Raw genomic sequence first — 24710 nt, forward strand, 5'->3', positions numbered from 1 at the left:
CAGTGAAGATGGGCAATCAGTGAAGATGGGCAATCAGTGAAGATGGGTAATCAGTGAAGATGGATAATCAGTGAAGATGGGCAATCAATGAAGATGGGTAATCAGTGAAGATGGGTAATCAGTGAAGACGATTACACTTAAGGCACCAGATTCAGTCCCCCACTAGACTCCTTCTATACCCACAACAATACAGCTAAATAACATTCCAACTCTATCTTCAAATTCACCAGTGATCACAGTTATAGGCCAGGTATCAAACAATGAGAACAGGAAAGAGAATGGAAGTCTGGTGGCATGGTGCCAAGGAAACAACCTTTCTCTTAATCTCAATAAGACAAAAAGGAGGCCATGATTGATTTCAGGAGAGGGTCAGAGTTCACATACATGCTGTCCACATTAATAATGCTGAAGTGGAAAGAATAATATCAGGTTCTCAGAAAGAAACAACTTCAATGACCTGTCTTGGACCAATCACATTGATGTAATGATCAAGAAAGCACATCCATGCCCAAATTTCTCAGATTCGGCTTGCCTCCTCTCCCTCAATGACAACCATCAAAAGCACACTGTTGGATGCACCACAGTTTGGGACAGGAGCTGCTCTGCTGAAGATTGAAAGACACTACAGATGATAAATGCAACTCAGAACTTCACATCAACTTCCCTGCCCTCCTTAGCCTCCATCTATGGGATGTGTTGGAGATTTCGAAAAGCATTAAGTTAGATAAGTCACCAGAATGAGATTTATGCAAGGCTACTGTGGGAAGCGAAAGAGGAGACTACTGAGGCACTGGACATGATCTTTGCATCGTCACTGGGGACAGAAGAGAGTTGCAAATGTTGTTCCCCAAAGGGAGTAAAAATCTCAGGAAATTATAGATGAGTGAGTCTTACTTCAGTGGTGGGAAAGCTGTTGGAGAAGATTCTGAGAGACAGGATTTACAAGCATTGAGAGAGGCTTAATCTGATTAGTTTGGCTTCATCAGAAGGTCATGATTCATGATCCTAATTGATTTATTTGATGATGTAACTAAGCCCATTGATGAAAATTGAGTTGTGGATATAGTGTACATGGATTTCAGAAAAGCATTTGGCAAGGTTCCCCATGCAAGGCTCATTCAGAATATATGGGGTCCAAGGAGGCCTTGCTTTATGAATGCAGAATTGGTTTGCCTAGAGAAGATGGAGGATGGTTGTAGATGGTTCGTATCCTGCATGGAGATCAGTGACCAGTGATGTTCCACACGGATCTGTTCTGAGACCCATCCTCTTTGTGATTTTAGCAAATGATCTGGATGTTTGGGTACCTGTCTACATTTTTCTCAGCACCCCCTCGAATCCAGGTTACGATTACTGGTTCCTATGAGCCAATATCCTGCAGCCCACAGATTGGTGTGAGACCTTTGACTGCATCGCCAGCTCCCTGCAGCCTGTGCAAGTCTTTGACCACAAGTCACCAACAGCCTGTTCAGCCACTGAGCCCCTCACTGGTGTGCTACAGTAGTTCCCTTTTTGTAGGGTCATCTCCCACGCATCTCCTTCTCAACAGTGGGTGCTCTCCCCATTTCTGGTGCACTCCAGAGTGAGTATGCAACCCATCCCTTGGTGCTGGTAAGAAGCTGCAAACTCTGGATCTTGCACCCCGCTCTGCAACTGGATCCTTGACTTTCTCATCAGAAGACCACAGTCAGTAGGAATGGGAAACAACGCCACCTCCTCAATGATTATCAATACAGGCCCTCCTCAAGGATGTGGGCTTAGCCCACTGCTCTACTCATTATACACCCATAGCTGTGTGGCCAGACACAATTCTAATGCTACCTACAAATTTGCCAATGGCACCACTGTTGTCAGCAGAATCTCAAATGGCAATGAGGAAGTGTACAGGAAGGAGACAGATCAGCTCGTAGTGTAACGTCAACACCTTGCGCTAAACGCTAACAAAACCAAGGAAATGACTATGGACTTCAGGAGGAAGTTAGGGGAACACAACTCAGTCCTCATCGAGGGCTCAGTAGTGGAGAGGGTCAAGAACTTCAAATTCCTGGGTGTCAACATGCCCGAGGATCTGTCCTGGAGCCTCAAAGTTGATGGAATCACAAAGCCAATGGCTTTACTTTGTGAGGTTTTTGAGGAGATTCAGTACGTCACCAAAGACTCTTGCAAATTTCTACCATGGAGAGCATTCTGCCTGGTTGCATCACTGTCTATAATGGAGGTGTCAACTCTCAGGTCAAGAATAAACTCCAGAAGGTTGTTAACATGGCCTGTGAAATCACAGGCACCAGACTTCACTCCATCGAGGACATCTACAAGAGGCAGTGTCTTAAAAAAGCAGCCTCTATCTTCAAAGAACCCCACCACCCAGATCATGCCCTCTTCACTCTCCTACCATTGGGCAAAGGTACAGGAGCCTAAAGATGAGCATTCAAAGGCACAAGGACAGCTTCTTCCCCGCTGCCATCAGATTCCTAAATAATCAATGAACTAAAGTCACTGCCTTACTTTTCGTGCACGGTTTAAAAAATTTATTGTTGTAAGGTAGTTTACATGTATCTTTGCAAAACACTGAATTTCGTGACTTACTCATGACAATAAATTCTGATTCTGACAATTGGAGTGGCAGCAGTTTGTAACTCCACCATGACAATTTCATCAAATAACTACTCTACTAATGTACAGCCAGTATTTACACCTGCTGGCATTTAGTTTCCAAGCTATGACTTAGACAGCCTTCCCTGAAGGGACAAAGCACTCGAATGCTACATCTATCCATTTACTGAAGAAAGTGTGTCTTCAATTCAGCCAGAAGCAAAGAGAATTACTGCAGAAAAGTATTGAAAAGTGGGCACTCAATGAGACAAGCAGGCTCTGTCAGCACAAACAAGTCAATCACCATCATACCTTTCTTCAAAACATGTTTTTCCAGCCAATACAAAGCTAAACAGAATCTGCTGGAGGAACTCAAGATTCAAAACGGGTTTGGGCCTGAAACATTAACTGTTATTTTCTTCCTGCTGAATTTGCTCAACCCCCTGGGTTCCTCCAGCAGATTTTGCTTAGCTTCAGATTCCAGCATCTCTAGTCTCCTGTGTGTCTGAATCCATCCAATCTCTCCTTACAACTAGAGCCTCCATCCAGGTGTAACTCTTCTGTTTCTACCACATAAGAAATAAGAAAGTGGAGTTCAAGTCTCCCATCTGGCCCTTGAGACTGCTCTGCCATTCAATAAGATCATGATTAGCCTGGCTGTGGTCTTAGTTCCACTTACTCACCTGTTTACTACAACCATTCATTTCACTATTATTAAGTCTACTTCTCTGTGTCTCATAGAATACAGCTTGCCTAAAAAGAATCCCACGACATGTCTTGAGAATCTGAGCAGATCAATTGGCAGACATATTTACAGAGTGCAACATGGAAGTCTGTAGACACAGACACTGAAAAGCTAGAGTAACTCAGCTGGTCTCGCAGTGTCCATAGGAGATAAACTATCAACATTTCAAGCCTGAGTCCTTCTTCAAGGAATAAACAAAGAATAAGGAAAAAAATATTATAATTTCAGAATAGAGACAGTGTTGGCTGGGGAAGGAGTCCACACCAACAAAAGGTGGATATGATCAGAGAAGAGGTGAGAATTGGTTTTGGCTGTCAAGTCACCATTATTTATCATTCATACCCTGCTCGCACGGTAAAGACAAGATAGCTTTCTCCAGGACCACAGAGCATATTTACATAAATATAAGTAGAGTAGAAGTGAAACACATTGAAATATTAAAATATTAAGACATATACAGTAAAAGTCTACAGTACACTGTCCACATATGTTCTAGGAATTCATGAGCCTGATGGGTTTGGGGGAAAAAACTGTTGCCCAATCTGGACGCAAGGGCCCAAGTACTACAGTACCACCTACCAGATGGCAGAAGGGAGAACAGTTTACGTGAGGGGTGTATGAAGTCCTTCACAATGTTTATTGCCTTTCGCCCGTTTCAAGTGTTGTTTATGTCCTTTATGGTAGGAAGAGAGCCCCCAATGATCTTTTCGACTGACTTCACTATCCTCTGCAGAGTCTTGCGGTCCGGGGAGGTATAGCTAACAAACCAGGCGGTGATGCAGTTGCACAGGATGCTCTCGATACATCCTCTGTAGAATGTAATGAGGATGGAGGGTGGGAGATGAACTTTCCTCAGCCTTCGCAGGAAGTAAAGGCGCTGCTGGGCTTTCTTGGCTATGGAGCTGGTGTTAAGGGACCAGGTGAGATTCTCTGTCAAGTGCACTCCAAGGAACTTGATGCTCTTGATGACATTAACAGTCGAGCTGTCAATGGTCAGCAGAGTGTGGTCCCCCCGGGCCCTCCTGAAGTCAACAACCATCTCTTTTGTTTTATTAACATTCAGACGCAGGTTGGTGACTCAGCACTTGTTAGTGATTACACTTTATCTCTGTATGATGACTCCACATTCTTGCTAATCAGGCCCACCTCGGTCATGTCATCAGCAAACTTGATGATGTGGTTCAAGCTAATGTTTAGCTGCACAGTCGTGGGTTGGCAGAGTGAACAGCAGTGGACTGAGCACGCAGTCCTTGAGGGCCCCCAGGCTCAGTGTGATGGTCTTGGAAGTGCTGTTACCGATCTGGACTGCATGAGGTCTCCCCAACAGGAAGTCAAGAATCCAATCGCACAGGGAGGTGTTTTGCCTTTTTGCAAAATAGCATTCCAGGTATTTATTCAGAATGAATTTTATACATTTGTCAGTCAGACCCAGCAGGCTCAACATCCTTCTCAGGTCCTGAGGTATGATTGTGTTGAATGCTGAACTGAAGTTGTTTAACAACAATTGAACATATGAGTCTTATTTTCCAGGTGAGTGAGGGCTAGTGGCGATGTAAACTGGGTATGTGTGAAAGGAGGCAGAGGGAAAACCATATAACCACTTACAGCACAGAACAGGCCAACCTCACAAACTAAATGATCTTCCTCGTCTTGGGAAGATAGAAAGAGACCGACAGAAATGGAGAGATTGACTGATTACTTTGGTGGGAAGGGGTAACTGTGTCAAAATGAAAGTGATGCCAAGACTGCAATACATTTTTCAGTCGCTGCCCATTCCGCTACCTAAAAACTTTTTAAAGCTACTAAACAACTATATTAGACAGTTCTTATGGAATAATGAGTTACCAAAAATTGCATTGGAAAAACTGACACGGGGCTATGGGCTGGGAGGACTTTTATAAAAATATTACCTAGCTGCACAGGCTAGATTTCTTTCAGCCTTCTTCACTGAACTTGACCTGCTGAGTTTTTCCAGCATTGTGTTTATACTACCTACCAGTGCTGGAATCTGATAAGGAGGTACCATTATTGTCACCTAATCAAAAAAAATGCTCATCCTATAATTTAATGTTTTAAGAAATTAAACATCAACTAATTAAAGTATTGCTTACCTCTTCACTATCAGTCATAAAGATAAAATCTCCATTCCAAGAATGAGTAAAATAACGGATGAGGGAATGAGGTGGAACCCCTGATACAGCAAACCATGTAGCACCAAGATTGTAACTGGAATAAAATTCACATTTCAAAGTTTTTATTAGTGAGACATTTATTCTGTCATGATTCCAAGAAATGTTTGTGGATTCTGACTCAACACCCACTCTAATTATAAAATAATTCATCAGAAAAAAAGTTGGGAGATGGTTGTGCATCATCTCCAACAGAATTTATTTTTAGAAACCTGTAAATGGCAAAATTTACATTCTCTTTTAAAGTGATACTGAATGACAATTTTTGAGGGTTCTTTACCTTGTAAGTTCCACGAGTGTGGTGTAGAAGGGATCTGGCTTAATACGAGAGGTTAATGTCAGAAGGATAAGTTGATATAATATTTAGATGAGGTCACGGGTAAGGAGCACAATCCAAAACGTTGGAGAAAGTTGCATTTTCTGTTCTTTCCTTTGCAGATAGTATTGCATGTTCAATTTTCTAGTGAACGGGAGTTGGAGTTGGAGTGAGAGTGCGTGGGTATGGGTCAGTTGAAGTCAGTGAGTACTGAGCCGTTAGTTTCTTTTCCAGTGTACAGGGAGTTGGAGTGATAGTGTCCAAAAAGGAACATTTTAGTAGGTGAGAGGTTTAAACTGAGTGGCCATTGTGTGAGTGGGCCAGAGTTAGAGTGGTGAGTTGAGGCTTTGGCTCAAGAGACTTCGGCAACAAGAGGCATAGACCAGGTAAGACTTTAAAATGATTTATCCTTTGACCTTTTTGAATCCAAGTCAAAATGGCAACAGGGTTCGTGGAGTGTTCATCTTGCGAGAATTGGGAATTCTTGGAGTCTTGCCCATCTCCACCACTGAAAAATCCTGCACCCTACCCACCCCTAAGAACATGGACCATGCATGAAGTGGTGTTGTTTGCAAAATTTGAGTTTTCTATGAAGCATTTGCTAATTGGTGACAGCAATACTGGATATGAGGCTGTTTTTCAATATCTATCCCAACAGATGGAAAATGAATTTGGTTTCGCAAGAGGTTTCATGAAAATATCCAACATGCAGTGTACTCAGTTGACTATTCTCTCAGTGTCTCATCATCTCTGAGAACTGTTCCTCTTATTACTGCAAGTTGGCATTAAGAAGCAACCTGCATTTTGCCTCTTAATATTTTAAAATTTTAATTTAATTTAAATATAAAGCACAGTAACAGGCCCTTTTAGTCCACAAGCCCGTGCCGTCCAATTACACCCAATAGATCTACAACCCCGGTCCATTTTTGAAGGGTGCAAGGAAACCAGAACACCCGAAGAAAATGCACGCAGACACAGGACGAACATACAAACTCCTTACAGACAGTGGCGGATTCAAAGCCAGGTTACTGGTGCTGTAACAGGGTTGTGCTAACCTTGCTGACCTGCTTCCAAACAGCAAGTTGCCAAAAGCAAAGTCAAATTCACACCTCATTCTCTGGCTCTCTGGCTGTTAAAATGAACAGGGGGGGGGGGGGGCGGGGGGGATTCCAGAGGGAAGGCAAATCAATGAGCACATTCACAGTTTTCCTAATACATATATATCAAAAATCAACCCCAGTTTCCCTCTCAACTGGCTTGAATGACCTTTGCTTAGTATACAAAACAAATACAGGTTGCACGTCTTATAATCAACCAATGTTGGGGCCTGGCCATTGCTGGAACACAGAAAATGGCAGAAAACAGAAATTGACTCCTAAGGGAACCCCTAAGCAAACATATCAAAGGTGGATTAAAGCATAAAACAGGAAATACTACTGTAGGGCATAATGGTTAGCGCTATTCCTTTACAGCGCTAGCTATCAGGACAAGGGTTTGATCCTGCGCTGACTATAAGGAGTTTGTACTAACGCGGCAGATTCAAATGTGCTGGGCCAAGGAAGTTGGTGGACCACAGAGCACCAGATACAAGAGGTACAGGTACAGCCTGTAATTTGTTCAAAGTGATTTCCAGTAATCAAAATGTGCATTTGCTTTCTCTCATTGACTTTTCCCTTCTTGCTGACAAATGCAACAACAATCCAAAACTTCAAGCCAATACCCAAACGATGTGAATACATACATAAAGTGACTATGAAATACATCTGCATCAACAGCCACAGCTATTCCCTCCATTAATGTCATTTGACAGCTCGTTCAATGGTGTAACAACAACAACCTTGTGCTCAACATTAGCAAAACCAAGGAGACGATTGTGGACTTCAGGAGGAAGTCAGGGGAACATGATCCAGTCCCCATCAAGTGCTCAGTAGTGGAGAGGGTCAAGAACTTCAAATTCCTGGGTGTCAACATCTCCAAGAATCTGTCCTGGAGCCTCCACGTTGATGCAATCACAAAGAAGGCTAGACTTCATGAGGTGTCTGAGGAGATTTGGTTATGTCACCGAATACTCTCATAAACTTCTACAGGTGTATCGTGGAGAGCATTCTGGCTGGTTGCATCATGCCTGGTTTGGAGGCACCAACTCTCAGAACAAGAATAAACTCCAGAGGGTTGTTAACTTGGCTTGTGTCATCAGGGGCACCAGACTTCATTCCATCAAGGACATCTACGAGGCAGTGTCTATTGTCAAAGGCCCACACCACCTAGGCTTTGCCCTCTTCACTCTGCTACCATTGGGGAAAAGGTTCAGAAGCACCAGGCAGCACAAGGTCAACTGCCTGCTGCCGTCAGATTCCTGAATGATCAATGAACCACAGACACGGCCTGACTTTTCATGGACTAATCACTGTCATTTTTCATTTATTTTTTATAGTAATGTCATCAGATGATTTATAATATGTACTTTTGCTCTATGATGCTACTGCAAAACACAATAAATCCTAATTCTGAATTCTTCCAGCAGATTTTTTAGCCATAGCTCCATGCAAGTTCATTTTTCTTTAAACCATCAAGCAGCTCAACATAATAAAATGTAACACCTGAAGGAAAAGCTACGAATAGATGAAAATAAAAACAGCAGTTCTTCGAAACATCAATCATCTTTATAATATATATTTTTTAAAATTCTGAGGCTTCCCATGTAGCAGCTGTGTCTTTCTGGCAGTTACAGAGGGCACCAAGGCCCAAGTTTCTTGGAGTTCACAACTAGTGACCAACATAAACCCACAACATTTCCTCATTTGTCAGGAAGCCAGAACAGCGACTACATTTCCTGAGAAGACTGAAGCAGACAAGGCTACTGGCCACCTTTATGTCAACCTTCTACAGGAGCTCTTTCGAGAGCGTCCTGGCCAGCTGCATCACCATATGGTACGATTACTGCAGAGAAATGGATCAGAGGACAATCGACAGGACCATAAGAGCGGCAGAGAGGATCACTGGAGTCTCCCCCCCACCCCCCAACACATTGATGTGATCTACTGGGATGGTTGGCTGAAGAGGGCATGCAAAATCAATGAAGCAACTGCTCATGTCAGGAAAGAGATACAGGAGTAGCATCTCAAGACTGAGAAACAGCTTCTTCCCACAACCAAAGGAACTGTTCATTTTCTGACTCTCGTATTCACAAAGCAAAATTTATATATTTATTTATTTGTACATATGAATACATCCTGCATAAGTATTGTTTGTCTGTATGTGTGATATTTCTGGTTGTGTGTCTGTGTGTTTTGCACCGATGACGGAGAACAGAGTTTTGTCAGATTTCACTTGTGCAATAAGATGACGATAAACTTGACTTGACAACTATAACTTAGCACTTTGTCCAATTTGCACTTCATTGATGTGGGTTCTAGTGCTTCAGTGATTGAAGTCAACACAACAGAAAAGTTTACAGCTGTTACCTGCTGAATAAAAAGTTTCCCCATAGGTAGGCCATTGAATTCACATGGCTAAGTGTTATGCCCATTGGTATTACTGGAACATCCGAGAGTTCTGTAACATCTGGAAGTAAAACAACATTTTGTTTCTCTGTAGGTAGGTGAGATGTGGGGGGGGGGTAGGGTTAAAAAGAGAGAGAAAATAAACACAAGTTCAGGATTATTCTATAAATATCAAGCATCAGATCAGCTATTTAAATCAGATTCTTTAATAACACCAACATAATTATATGCAAAGTACAATCTTGAATAATAAGACTTGGTACTGATTGAATGAGAAGCCTTCAAGGAGGAGGAGGCACAGGGACCTGTTTGTGAAATATAATGATTTGGACAAAAACACAGCAGGCTGACTCATATGTTTGCAGACAACCCAACATTGGTGGAAATTTGAAGAGTAGTCAAAGGACACAGCCAGATAGAGATAGCTGGATCTGGACAAATGTGTGGTATTGAACTTCAGAAGGTTAAATGTAAGGGCAAAGTATGCAGTAAGTGGCAGGACCCTTCTGAACAATAATATACAGTGATTTTAGGGTGAAAGTCCATACCACCCTGAAGGTGGCAACACCTTCATCGGTTTGGGTGTGTGATATAAAAGTAAGGAAGTCATGTATAAAACTTTTGTTGGGCCACTTTTTGTAGTTTTCATTGCCCCATTTCCAGAAATGTGTGGATGCTTTGGAAAGAATGCAAAAGGGGTTCACCAGGAAGGCCCCTGGACTAGAGAATACTGGTGAAAAGGAGAGGTTGATCAAACTTGGATCATTTTCTCTGGAGCATTGATGGCTGAGGGGTGATCTGACAGAAGTATATAAATTTATGAGAGGCACAGACAAGGTAGATAGTTGTTTTTTTTTCCATGGCGTAGAAATTTTAAGCAGCATAGGTTTAAAGTGATAAGAGGAAAGTGTAAAGAGGTGTGAAAAACCAGGTTCTTTTGTTTAAAATAGATTGGTAGGTACCTGGAATGCATAACCAAGGTAGTACTTGGGTAGGGTTGGGGATGGAGGATTAAGGGTTGAGAGTGGAAACAGGTAAGATAATGATGTTCAAGAGTCATTTAGACAGACACACAAACAAGCAGGGAATGGAGGGATATGGATCATGGGCAGGCAGAAGGAATCAGTTTTATTTGACATCCTAGCTGGCACAGACATGATGGGCTGAAGGGCAAATACCACGCTGCTGTATTGATCAATGTTCTATGAATTTACCCAGTAACCCAGAGGTATACAGGGGTACAAATACAACAGTTTAAGTTTCTTTAAGTTCATGTTAAATAAGGCAGGCTTTTGTACTTTCTGGGAATCTATAAATAAATACCCATGTAAATTTATAATATACATTGCAGGTCCATACCTGTGGGAATTTTTAAAGGAAGTTTATAATGAATCCTGAATTTCTTTTCCTCTGGAGGACAAAAATAAGAAAAAATATTAATTGAAACCTACAATTAAGCCACATTTACTGATCAGATGTTTGTTTTATTGATCAGAATCAAAAGCAATGCTAGAATTAATTCAAGTAAAATACAGATATACTGGAGGAGCTCAGCATGTCTTGCAGCGCCCACAGGAGGGAAAGATATACTGTACAACCAAAGTGTCGGGCCTAAGGCATTCTTCATGCCAGAATTACCTTTCCTTAATTGTACTAGATGGTGGCTTTGAGGTTTTGAGCTAGTATCCTTGAGAAGATACTCTCAGATTTCCTGAGTCGGAGGTTCCAGGAGTTAAGCCCACTGAAGATTAAAGAATGACAGTACAATTCCAAGAGAAGGTGGTGTCTGACATGTAAGTAGACTTTTAAGTACAGGTATACCCTGCTTTATGAATATTAACTTTTACATGACCATATAACAATTACAGCAAGAAATAGGCCAGTTCAGCCCTTCTTGTCCATGCCAAACACCTTCTCTCACCTAGTCACATTCACCTGCACCCAACCCTTAGCCCTCTACACTGCTCTCATCCATATACCTATCCAATTTTTCCCTAAATGTTAAAATCAAACCCACATTTACCACTTCGGCCAGAAACTCATTCCACACTCCCATCACCCTCTGAATATTAACATAACATAACATAACAATTACAGCACGGAAACAGGCCATTAGGCCCTTCTAGTCCGCACCGAACCAAACTCCCCTTTCTAGTCCCACCTCCCTGCACAATGCCCATAACCCTCCATCTTCTTCTCATCCATATACCTGTCCAACCTTTTCTTAAATAATACAATTGACTCCGCCGCCACTATTTCTCCCGGAAGATCATTCCACACAGCTACCACTCTCTGAGTAAAGAAGTTCCCCCTCATGTTACCTCTAAACCTCTGCCCCTTAATTCTTAACTCATGTCCTCTTGTTTTAAACTTTCCTCCTCTTAACGGAAATAGTCTATCCACATCCATTCTGTCTATCCCTTTCATAATCTTAAATACTTCTATCAAATCCCCTCTCAACCTTCTACGCTCCAAAGAATAAAGACCCAATCTGTCCAATCTCTCCCCATACTCCAGATGCTTAAACCCAGGCAACATTCTGGTAAACCTTCTCTGCACTCTCTCCACTCTGTTTATATCCTTCCTATAATTAGGCGACCAGAACTGCACACAGAACTCCAAATTAGGCCGCACCAACGTCTTATACAATCTCAACATCACCTCCCAACTCCTATATTCCATGCAATGATTGATAAAGGCCAGCATACTAAAAGCCTTCTTCACCACCCTATTCACGTGAGTTTCTACCTTCAGGGAATGATGTACCGTTACTCCTAAATCTTTCTGCTCTTCTGTATTCCTCAATGCTCTCCCAGTTACCACGTATGTCCTATTCTGATTCTTCTTACCAAAATGAAGCACCTCACACTTATCAGCATTAAATTCCATCTGCCATTTTTCAGCCCACTTTTCTAAGCAGCCCAAATCCCTCTGCAATCCTTGAAAACCTTCTTCATTATCCACTATTCCACCTATCTTAGTATCGTCTGCATATTTACTAATCCAATTCACCACCCCATCATCTAGATCATTAATGTATATAACGAACAACAATGGGCCCAATACAGATCCTTGAGGCACACCACTGGTCACCGGCCTCCAACCTGACAGACAATTATCCACTACCACTCTCTGGCCTCTCCCTTTCAGCCAATGTTCAATCCATTTGACTATCTTAAAATTTATACCTAAAGACTGCACCTTCCTAACTAACCTTCCATGTGGTACCTTATCGAAGGCCTTACTGAAGTCCATATAGACATCATCCACTGCGCTACCCTCATCCACATTCCTAGTCACCTCTTCAAAAAATTCAATCAGATTGGTCAAACATGACCTTCCTCCCACAAATCCATGTTGAGTGCTCCTGATCAGACCCTGTCTATCCAGATGTTTATAAGTACTATCTCTAAGAATGTTCTCCATTAATTTACCTACCACAGACGTCAAACTTACAGGCCGATAGTTGCCAGGCTTCCTCCTTGAACCCTTTTTAAATAACGGAACCACATGCGCAATGCGCCAATCCTCCGGCACTATCCCCATATCTAATGACATTTGAAAAATTACCGCCAGAGCCTCTGCTATTTCCTCCTTCACTTCTCTCTATGTCCTGGGGAAGATCCCGTCTGGTCCCGGAGACTTATCCACCTTTATATTCTTCAAAAGCCTTAAAACTACACCTTTTGTAATCTCTATATTCCCCATATTTACCCAATTTGCTTTTTTTATCCCACATCTCCCAATATCCTTCTCCTTAGTGAATACCGAAGAAAAGAAACTGTTCAGTATCTCCCCCATTTCTCTAGGTTCCACACACAGTTTTCCACTCTGATTTTCTAAGGGACCAATTTTGTCTCTAGCTTTCCTCTTACCATTAACATATTTGTAGAACTCTTTTGGATTAGTTTTCACCCTGCTTGCCATAGTTTTCTCGTACCTTCTTTTAGCTTTCCTAATTCCTCTCTTAAGATTCCTCTTACATTCAATGTATCTTTCAAACATCTCCTTAACTCCATGCTTCTTAAATCTAATGTACGCCTCCCTTTTTCTTCGAACCAAGTTTCCAATATTCCTTGAAAACCACGGCTCTCTCAAACCTTTTGCCCCTCCTTTTAACCTAACAGGAACATAAAGCTTTTGCACTCTCAAAATCTGATCTTTAAAAGACTTCCATCTCTCTACTACATCCTGCCCATAAAACAAATTGTCCCAATGCACACCCTGCAAGTCCTTTCGCATCTCCTCAAATCTAGCTTTTCCCCAATCAAAAACCTCAATCCTTGGCCCTGATTTCTCTCTTTCCATAATGACATTGAAGCTGATGGCATTATGATCACTGGACCCGAAGTGCTCGCCAACACTTACCTCCGTCACTTGACCCACCCCATTTGCCAACAGTAGATCTAACACTGCTCCTTCTCTGGTCGGCACCTCTACATATTGTTGTAAAAAACTATCTTGCACACATTTCACAAACTCTAACCCATCCATTCCTTTCACAGAATATGTTTCCCAATCTATATGTGGAAAATTAAAATCTCCCATAATTACAATGAAGAAATTCCCCCTCATGTTTCCCCTAAACTTTTCCCCCTTCAATCTAATCCATGTCCTCTTGTTTGAACCTCCCTCACTCTCAATGGAAAAAGCCTCTATCTGTCTCTCTCATAATTTTAAAGACCTCTATCAAATCTTTTATGCTCCAGTGAATAAAGTCCCAACCTGCTTGACCTTTCCCTTTAACTCAAACCCTGAAACCCAGGCAACATTCTTCTAAATCTCCTCTGCACTCTCTCTATTCTGTTTCTATCCTTTGCTCATAGCTTGGCAACCAAAACTGCACATAAATGTTCCAAATTTGGCCTCTCCAATGCCTTGTTTCAACTTCAATGACATCCCAACTCCTGTACTCAATACTCTGATTTATGAAGGCCAACACACCAAATGTTTTCTTCACCACCCTATCTACATGTGACTCAACTTTCAGGGAATTATGTACCAGGGTTCCTAAATCCCTTTGTTCTACTATTTGTCGACCATTTAACATATATGACCTTTGCTGAGTAGTCATATCAAAATGGAGCACCTCACATCTTTCAGCCCACTCTTCTAACTGTCCTAAATCCCTCTGCCAACTTTGATAACCTTCTTCACTATTCACAACACCACCAATCTTAGTATCATCTGGATTAGTATCTAATCCAATTTACCACCCTATCATCCAGATCATTAATATATATGACAAACCACAATGGACCCAGTACTGATCCCTGAGGCACTCCACTAGTCACCGGTCTCCAATTTGACAATTTTCCACCATTCCTCTTTGACATCTCCCATCCAACCATTGTTGAATCCATTTCACTATTCCAAAATTAATACCTAATGCTTGAACCTTCCTAACTAACTTCTTATGCAGAAGCTTGTTAAAGAATTTTTGCTTTTACGAAAGCAGCGCGCACTCCAAGCAGCTCTTCCTCTCTCTTTTTCATCTGTCTCCTGCACCTCCCACTAACCCAACCTCCAAAGACTCAGCCTAACTCTACTGTATATACATTATTTCTACTTTATAAGCTGTGTATTTAACATATCATTTCTGTTTTTTATAAATGTTCATGTTATTTTAGGTTTTATGCATTATTTGGTGGGCTATTTTTTGGTCTGGGAACATTCGAAAATTTTTCCCATAGAAATCAATGGTAATCGCTTCTTTGCTTTAAGCCATTTTGCAGAAAGTTTCATAAAGCGGGTATACCTATAATTGAATTTCTATGAGACTAATGATTCTCTCCCTCTCTTTGTCCAGTTCTTTCTGACATGCACTCCTTTACTTTTTGGGGAGTCCTGAATGGAAGGAAACTGTGCAAATCATGAGCAATGAGCAGTAATTCGTCCAAGGATCGAACAAGGGTTGGAGATTGGAGGAAAAGAAAATGTGATGGGGCAGGAAGGAAATGGACAAGAATTGTGATCAGGGGTAACTGGTTGATTTTAATTTCCTTGTGTGATGTACAACTTGAACCTGTACTTGGCTCAGCACTTCCTTTAAGTGGTGCCCAATAAGGAATAATGTATATGTATTATTGTGGTGAATTGACCAAGACACATTAACATCAATAACTTACTTTGAAAAGGGATGGGAATTAATTTGCAGCTCCAGTTATAAGTATTTTCCACATTCTACTCTTTTGCAGATAAATAATGATCTCATATAATACACAGGGTGGCATGGATAGGGTAGTAGTTAGCACAACATTATTACAGCGCCAATAACCTAAGTTGCATCCTGGCGCTGTCTGTGAGGAGTTTGTACGTTCTCCCCATGTCTGTGTGGGTTTTCCCCAGGGGCTCCAGTTTCTTTCCACCCTTCAAAAACATAAGGAGGTTGCAGGTTCATTGGGTATTTTAGCAGCATGTGTTAGTGCACCGGCAGGGCTGTTACTGAGCTGTAGGTCTAAATTTAAATTTTTTTTTACAAACAGGTTTATTTTGAGGAATGGCCAACTCCAAACACAGAAAGGCAGAATATAGATTGCATGCTTTGTGTCCTTTGCTGACATTCAATGCCGTTTTTGGTTATTACCCAAGTTTAAGATCAACTGCCCACCTGTCTTCCATTGCTAACAGTTGAATCTTGTTCAGAGATGGATCAAGTTCTAACAAAAATCCTTCAAAATACAATCTTTTAAATGCAAGTCTATCCTGAAGGTTTTGTTACATTGTAGGTAAATATGCTAAAATATGAATGGGATGGTATAGACATATATATGTCAGCTGGGGTCATTGACTAAAAATAATGGAGGGAGGTAGAATTTGGCAGTCAATGAGTTAAAGAGGAGGCTGGAAGGAGCTGATTCTTGAGATGTAGAGGTTATGGATTAGAAAAATAATTCTGTATTAATAACAACATACATACTGCATCCAGCAAAACTCATTTGCTGCAGCCAAATGAGTCCTTCTTAAAAAAACAATACAATTTATTAAATTAAATTAAAAAGAGATCATATAAAAGATAGATAAATAAATATTCACAGTTACCGTAGTGCGATAAAAAAGTGGCTTTACAAATGTGCAGACAAACCTTATTAATGGTGTCGGAGTGGTTTTATGCTCAGAGAATAGAATGGGAATGGGAGGTTCAAGAGCCAGGACAGCCATTGGAAAGAACTGTTCTTGAACCTAGAGGTGCTGGTCTTCAGGCTTTTAGAGATTGTGAACAGCTGGGCTCAATCTGCGACAGCAGCCAGGGAGGCAGATACTGATAGCCATTAAATTAATTTTGCGCCATGAACCTAGGTTTGGATTTCTTATTGCAAGCTGTACAATGGTCGATGGAGGGGTCAGGGAAGGGTTGGGGGGCTGTTTAAGAGTCATGGTGATGATGCAAGAGGCAGACAGTTGAATCTTTCAAATCATTTATTTTCTGAACATCATTCAGACTCTAAATAGGATGAGATGATGGATCCTTGGCAGATTCCAGAGATTATCGCACAAGACAAGACAGGAAATTTTTGTAAAACTAAAATGTTTCCCTGCAGTCAATTGCTTGGAAAGAGCAGCCACCTCATGAGAGGAAATATTATTTTAATTATGTAACCTAATTAAAATCAATGAAAATATCTTTAGATTAAAATACATACCAAAATAATAATATATCAGGAAATATGATGCATGTTGATAATCAGATAATATGGCTTCAACCAGAAGAAGAGCAGCTTTCCGGAATCGATCCAAAGCAACCCAGACCACACGGCAATCACCTGAAAGAAAGCCACAATCGCATTGGGATTTGCTGACCAAGTAGATAAGACAGTTTTGTTGATACATGCTCATTAATATAGAACATTGAAGGAATTATTTTAGGAATTTTTATCATCCATGTGTTTCTTTTAACAAGTTCATTAGGAGAAAAGGGAAGGCTAGGTGAATAGAGAGGGAAGGGGTGGAGAGTTGAGGGAAAGAAAACAAGGGGAAGGGAAGGGGAAAGGAAAGCAGGTTAGCAGAAACCAGAAAAGTTTATATTAATGCCATCTGGCTGGAGAGTGCCCAGGCAGAAAAATCAGGTGTTGTCCCTCCAATTTACAGGTGATCTTGGTAGGACAGTACTTGAGGCCACGGATAGACGCAAGTATGGGAGTGTGACACACTGAAATGGTTGGCCACGGGGAGGTCTCTGCCACTGGTGGAGACAGAGCGAAGGTGCTCAGCAAAGTGATCTCCCAGTCAGCACCCAGTCTCTCCGATACACAGAAAGCCACAAAGGGAGCACTGGATGCAGTAAGTCAGTCCTGTGAAGACACAAGTGAAACATGGCTTCATCTGAAAGGCCTGTGGTGAGGAAGGAGGTGTGGGTGCAAATGTAGCACCACCTCCAGTCACAGGGGAAGATGCTGAGGGAAATTGGTAGGGAGAGATGAGTGCATGAGGGAGTCACGGAGGGAGTGGTCCCAATAGAAGGCAGAGAGGGGAAGATGTGTCTGTTGTATGTGCCAGAAATTCCGGTCGATAATGTGATGATGTGGAGCCTGGTGGTGTAGTAGGTGAGGAGATTCTATGTTTGTCAAGTCTGGGGAAAAGAGGAGGCCAGGACAGATGAGCGAGAAATGGAGGAGATGTAGGTGAGGACTGACACCCTCAGAGTGAGGGTGGAGGGGAAGACACATTTGTGGAATAAGACAGACATTTCAGAAGATCTGGATTGGAAGACCTCATCTTGGGAACAGATGCAGTGGAGACAGAGAAATTCATAGAATTCTTGCAGCATACAGGGTGTGAGGAAGTGTAGTTGAAGTAGTTTTGGGAGTTGGTGGGTTTGTTGCATATAATGCCAAAACTGTTAAGGTTAATAAAAATAATTCTAATATTTTTCATTTATTCCATAATTAGATTATGACTAAACTATTTCTTAGAAAAATATTTCTCCAAAGTTGACTGCATAGATTTTGATTTTTTTTCTCGTTATACATTTTTTCTAGCAAAAGCTTTTTCTAAATTGCTGTAGACTTCTATTCTTCTTTCCATGTTAGATCAACATTTAGATAAAATCCTTGGCAATTTCAAAAGTTCAAATCCTTTTTGAGAACTTCCTGGAAATTTTGCAGCAGCATTTTTATCAGAGTCGGCAGCTTCCCCTGTAATTCTTACGTTGTGTAATCCTGCTCCATGTTTAAAGCAGTCAAACCAACCTAAATTTGCAGCAAAAGTTTCCGTATCCCATTGAAATTTATTTTCTTTAAGCATCGAAGAGATATTCAAATCTTTGGTTTGAATGTTTTTTGTATAAAGTGTATTCGTTTTTGGTTACAATCTTCAATCCAAAGATGAAGTAGCCGTTCCATTTCAATCATTAATGGACTTCTGTTTCGAATCATTTGCGTTAAGAGAAACGGATGCAACTTTACCTTGTTCTTTATAGTCATCCTTCTTTCTTAACATTGTGCATACCGTTGACTCATTGTAGGTCAGAGCATGTCCGATTTTCACATGACTGGCACCAAAGTATTTTTTTAAAGTAATTGCTTTTATTTTCCTTTTAGTATTGGATTATTTTCCACATTTTCTTTTATCCATTTTTAATAGGGGGAACCTATTAAAGTGTCTGTTATTTGTGCATATTTTATGGAGAGCTGTTCACATGATCTACTTATAACTCGAGTTTTTCAGAAATTTCCAGAAAGATCTCATGGTAACTGAATTTCACGTTAAATGAAGTAGTGTATAGCAGGGTTTTCCTGTATACGTTGGTGGAAAGCTTGTCTCCTGAGATGGAGGCAGAGAGCTCCAAAAAGGGGAGAATGTTATCAGAGATCAACCAGGTGAGTATGAGATCGGGGTGGAAGTTGGCAGCAAAGTGATGAAGTTGACAAGCTCATCGCAGGTGGATGACACAACCCTGATGGAGTCATCAGTTTAAAGGAAGAAGTTGGCACTCTTGCGTTCATATCACCTCCCTCACCACAGACCAGGGCCCCAAATAGGCCTTTCAAGTTAAGGAACACTTCACTTACGTTTCCGCATTATTGATTTACTACACACGGTGCTCCCTATGTGGCCTTCTCTGCATTGGAGACTGGGCACAGATAGGAAGATTGTTTACTCTATCCATACCAGTGACGGGGACCTCCCAGTGGACAACCATTTCAGTTCTGCATCACACTCCCATACTCACACGTCTGCCCATGGCCTCATGAACTATCCCACTAAGACCACCAGTAAATTGGAGGAATAACACCTGATTTTCCATCTGGGAACTCTCCAGCCGGATAGCATTAACATCAACTTTTCCGGTTTCTGCTAACCTGCTCTCCTTTCCCCCGTTTCTTTCCGACAACTCTCCACCCCTTCCCTTTGTATTCACCTAACCATCCCTCCTCCCCTTGCTTGCTGCTGTGCCCTCTTTCCTTTCTCCACCTATAACCTCCTGTCTTTGCGACCACACTGCCCCCTGACCTTTTCATTTGGACGCCTGCCGTCATTTTTTCATACCTTGAGGAAGGTGTACCATGGAGAGAATTTTGACTAGATGCATCACTGACTTGTATGGAGGTGTCAAAGCACAAAACAGGAAGATAGAGAGTTGTGAACTCAGCCAGTGCCATCATGAGCACCAGACTTCACTCCATCAAGGACATCTATAATAAAGTGTCTCAAGAAAGCAGCCTCTATCCTCAAGGACCCTCACCACTCAGGCCATGCCCTCTTCTCACTGTTACCATCAGGAAGGAGGTACCGGAAGATGAACACCCAACAATACAGAAAAAGCTTTTTCCCCTCCACCATCAAATTTCTGATTGGATAATGAACCACAGACCTCACTTTCCCTTCTTTTGCACTAATTTATTTCATTTTTTTTAAATATAATTGACAGCAATTTTTGCACCTGTAATGCACAATAATGCTGCTGTAAAACAACAAATTTCCTGACACATGTTCATGACAATAAATCCTGAATTTAAACAGACACGTGATCATAAACATGACAATAGTCCACCTTCAAAAATCCACAATGTGTTTTAACTCTCAGCATTCTTTCACTTAGGCAGTGATTTTAGATGGGATAAATATAGAACACAGAACATTACTGCACAGTGTGGGCCCTTCAGCCCATGATGCTGTGCCAACCTATATAAAAAGACTCAACAATCTAAACCTTCCTTCCTTCACACCAATAACCCTCCATTTTTCTTGCATCCATATGTCCACGAAATGCCCCTATTGAACCTGCCTCCACCACCATCCCCAGCAATGCATTCCAGGCACTCACTACTCTGTGTAAAGTCTCCCCTCAACTTTCCTCCCCACACCTTATGCAGATGTCCTCTGGTATTTTGTCACACTGGGAAAAAGATGCTGGCTGTCCATCCTATCTATGCCTCTCAGAATCTTGTTGATCTCTACAAGTCATCTCTCATCCTTAATCGCTCCAAAGAGAAAAGCCTGAGTTCTATTTATCTTTCCTCATCAGGTACGTTCTCCAAATATCCTTGCTAAATTATGTAGTAGTATGTTCTAGCTGCAAAATAAACATATTGGAACCTCCTTCATCTCAGTGATTGTCAATATGCACAACATGAAAGGGTATTTATGTGTTATGGAGGGGTGGCAGTGAACCAAGAACATTTGGTAGGATACACCATTTGAAGTTGAAATTTTTCATTTTCATAACTAATGTAAGATTACCAGACTCAAGGGATATCATGAGAAAATAAGAACAGGAATCTGAAGTAAGTGATAAGCCAGGATAATTTTGAATTGTGGACCAGGCCCAGAGGACAAAGTGATCTGCTCCAGCTCCTAAGGAAGCTTGCAATATGCATCCATATCCTTGCAGCAACACTGCTGCCTTAGTCACAGGACCGCTGAAAATATCTGAAGATCTTCCAAACTTTCAACCGAACTCAGATTACCTCGAAAACAGCAATTTATACATACAGCTAATCTTCTTCGACTACAGCTGGCCTTCAATGTCATTATTTCCTCAGTGCTGGTCAAGAAGCTACAATTTTGGTCACCTGTACTCCCTTCTGCAACTGGATCCTTTACTTTCTCATCGGAAGACCATAGTCAGTACAAATTGGAAATGTCTCCTCCTCACTGATTATCAACACAGGCGCACCCCAAGGATGCGTGCTTAGCCCACTGCTCTATTCATTATATATCCAGACACAAATTGTGGCCAGACACAAATTGTGGCCAGACACAATTTCAAATGTTATCTGTGTTTGCCAATGACACCACAGTTGTCGGCAGAATCACAAATGGCTATGAGGAAGCGTACAAGAGGAAGATAGGTCAGCTCATTAAATGATGTAACGACAACCTTGTGCTAAATGTCAGCAAAACCAAGGAGATGATTGTGGACTTCTGGAGGAAGTCAACAGAACATGACTCAGTCCTCATTGAGGGCTCAGTAGTGGAGAGGGTCAAGAACTTCAAGTTCCTGGGTATCAGCATCAGCAAGGATCTGTCCTGGAGCCTCAATGTTGTTGCAATCACAATGAAGGCTCACCAGCAACTATACTTTGTGAGATGTCTGATGAGATTTGGTATGTCACTGAAGACTCTCACAAACATCTACAAGTGGAGAAAATTATGGCTGGTTGCATCAGGGCCTGGTACGGAGGCGCAAACTCTGCAGAACTAGAGCATCAGAGTTGTCCTTGATGCACCAAAGTGTGCCTGTCACGATTTATATGGCATAGATTCACTGCCGGTCATCTGGAATAATTCAAATCTAAGAAGTTCAGAATGACAGAGATCTTGGTTTCCGTTGGCAAAACAGTCTCAACAAGGGTGCACGTCTGGACCTCAGTCACTACAGCCTCCAGTTCCATTGCTTTGTCAGGAATATCATGAGGATCAGAGCTAGAAACTCCAGATACGGAACAGTTTCTTTCCACGGGCAGTGAGAATGCTGAATGACCAATGGAACTGCTCCCACTCACCCTCCCAGACTCTCATATTCACAAAACAAAATTTATTTATTTATTTGTATAGATGAATACTTGTGTTGAATATGCATTGTTTGTCTGTATGTGTGTCATGTCTGGTTGTGTGTCAATGACCAGAAAACGCTACTTTGTCGGGTGGTATTGTACAATCAGATAACAATAAACTGACTTGACTTGAAAGAAGTTGGAGAAGATTTGCTGGCTCAGTTTAGGGGACATACTCTCCAAGTAAAAGTTTTTCTCCCTCTGAAAAGTTTGAGTTGATTTGAAAATAACTCCCCCAAAAATTGTAAATGATCACCCACGTAAATAATTCCGGTTTTGATATTTTCTTAATGTGTTGCCTGCAATGTTTCTTAATTAGACTCTGTCTTAGGAATTCAGTGGGGAATTTCTAAATTAGTGCTCTACAGTGATTTACACTATCCAAGCTGTTCTTTAGGTGCAGCAACAATTACAACACATTTTCATTCACCTTATGCTCAAAAGGCAAAAAGCATGTGATTCAATTTATAGCTCATAAACTATTCATTCTTCAATGAATACTTTAAAACTGAAATTAACCCTTGGATGTAAGTGGGGATGGTGGAGCTATGAAAGGGACACATCATTTTTTGCAGTTCAGAATACTGTCAAATACTTGGTTTCACTGCAGCTATGAATCGAGATCATACAGTCGAACTAAATGCCTTAGTTTGTGTTCACTCATCATTGACAAATTGATAATGCAAACTAAACAATGTAAGAAAAGAGAAGAGTTTACAATAAAAATATAATTGTTTTACATCCAAGAGCTTACTTTGTAATATGCTACACACTGTTCGGCCCTCAGCATTCAACAATGGTTTAAACTTCACTCTTCCATCTAAAAAAAAGTGCATTGGTTAGAAATTAACAATCAGGGTGACAAAATGAATGAAGTTTCACCAAAAGTGACTACAACTAAATGACAAAGAGAACATAAAGTCATAGACTGAATCACAGTGATAGAACTTTGTCATTCCAGATCCAACAACTTCAACTTACAGGTGGCCTTATGAATTGTTATCTATGCTTCATAAAGAAGGCTGTACGAATTGCTGAGTTATTCAAGCAATTTTGTGTAATCGGACATTTATTTGCAACCTGCAAAATTATTACAATAAGCAAAATGACATACAAGCCACTGTACCTAATCCTTCAAGAAACTATTAAAACCATATTATCTTGGAATTACAGTATAACCCCTGGTATCTGGAATTCAAGCAACCTGCAAAACAATTCAAGGAAAATAAATTTAAAAATTCAAATAACTAATAAAATAATAGGTAAAATCTACATCAGTTTAAAATTGTAAAAGTAAATGCTCTCTGAAGTAACATATAAACCTTTGGTGAAGATGGGAGCAAATATTCAACCAGCGGAGGCCTTGGTCGTGTTTTGCTCATAGTAGCTGTTTGAATAAAGTTGAGTGAAACAGCAATGGCGCCATGCAGGAATGAAGAGCTGGTTGGTGCTGCTCACCATTGGGGTGACTCTCTTAAAGTGTCACCTTATCCTTGCTTAGAAAGAGTCACCCCTGTCAGAGGCTTTCTCTGTAAACATGAGGGAGGCAGGGTTAATTATCGATAATGTTGTTCATCTTTCAGGCGGCTCCGTGGGGGGGGGGGGGGGGGGGGGAGAAACCTGCAGATGCAGCAACTGTTAAATGTTTTCAAAGAATGTGACTGAAAATAAAGTAAAATGCTTTAAGGTTTATATATTCATGTTAGTGAAGTTTGTTCTGTAAGTCTTTTATCTTTTAAACTGTTTATTCTTAATGCAGGTGTATTAGTTAGGCATTGTTAAAGTAAGTCTCAAGCAACATTATCCAGGATCTACCAATCCCCATAGATGCCAGATACTAGGGGCTTTACTGTAATTTTAAATTAGTTTTGGTCTTTAAAAGAATGAACAATATGAATGAATAATAGTTTCCAAATGATCCAATTTCATTGATTTTCAAACCAGAATATACAAACTTGTAACAGCCAAGTGTTAAACACTGCACAAGAATTGTCATGTTTTTGACATGATGTTGAAACCTCTGATAGTTCCCAAGAAGACCAATGCTTTATGTTTTCCTCCTCCAATAACAAACAGTTTTTCTTCTTCATTCTGAATAAGGAACACTGGAATTAGTTTTTCCACGCAGATATTGGGCAAGACACGCTTCCAGCTGTCTGCAAAATAGAAAAGTACATGATATGCTCCCTGAGTCAAGCACCAAATTCAGTGATTTTTGGGAAGAAATAACATCAAAATGACCCACACCAAGCAGGTTGATCCAAGATTCCTGGTAAAATTGTTCAACTACTAGCAAACTGTATCAAAATTCTCTGAGTAATGTCAAAGATAAAGAGTGAGCAATGACGAGGGTTGAATAATAGAACC

At 41.0% G+C, this 24710-nt stretch overlaps 1 protein-coding gene across 8 annotated transcripts in view; it reads right to left on the reverse strand.

The window, feature by feature from the left end:
- LOC138747881 (cation channel sperm-associated auxiliary subunit gamma-like) overlaps positions 1 to 24710 on the reverse strand; it is a 196406-nt gene that overhangs the window by 134975 nt on the left and 36721 nt on the right. For all 8 annotated transcript variants that reach the window (XR_011347709.1, XR_011347711.1, XR_011347707.1 and 5 more), the window contains 6 exons: positions 24362 to 24499; positions 23098 to 23163; positions 16989 to 17108; positions 10705 to 10755; positions 9307 to 9433; positions 5449 to 5563 (listed from right to left, as the gene is read on the reverse strand). Coding sequence is in view for 1 of the 8 variants with exons in the window: in XM_069907478.1 (XP_069763579.1) it covers positions 5449 to 5563; positions 9307 to 9433; positions 10705 to 10755; positions 16989 to 17108; positions 23098 to 23163; positions 24362 to 24499 (617 nt within the window). In the remaining 7 variants the exon portion in view is untranslated. The remainder of the gene's footprint in view (positions 1 to 5448; positions 5564 to 9306; positions 9434 to 10704; positions 10756 to 16988; positions 17109 to 23097; positions 23164 to 24361; positions 24500 to 24710) is intronic.

Source organism: Narcine bancroftii, chromosome 13 (assembly GCF_036971445.1).
Source record: "Narcine bancroftii isolate sNarBan1 chromosome 13, sNarBan1.hap1, whole genome shotgun sequence".
Classification (NCBI taxonomy): Eukaryota; Metazoa; Chordata; class Chondrichthyes; order Torpediniformes; family Narcinidae; genus Narcine; species Narcine bancroftii.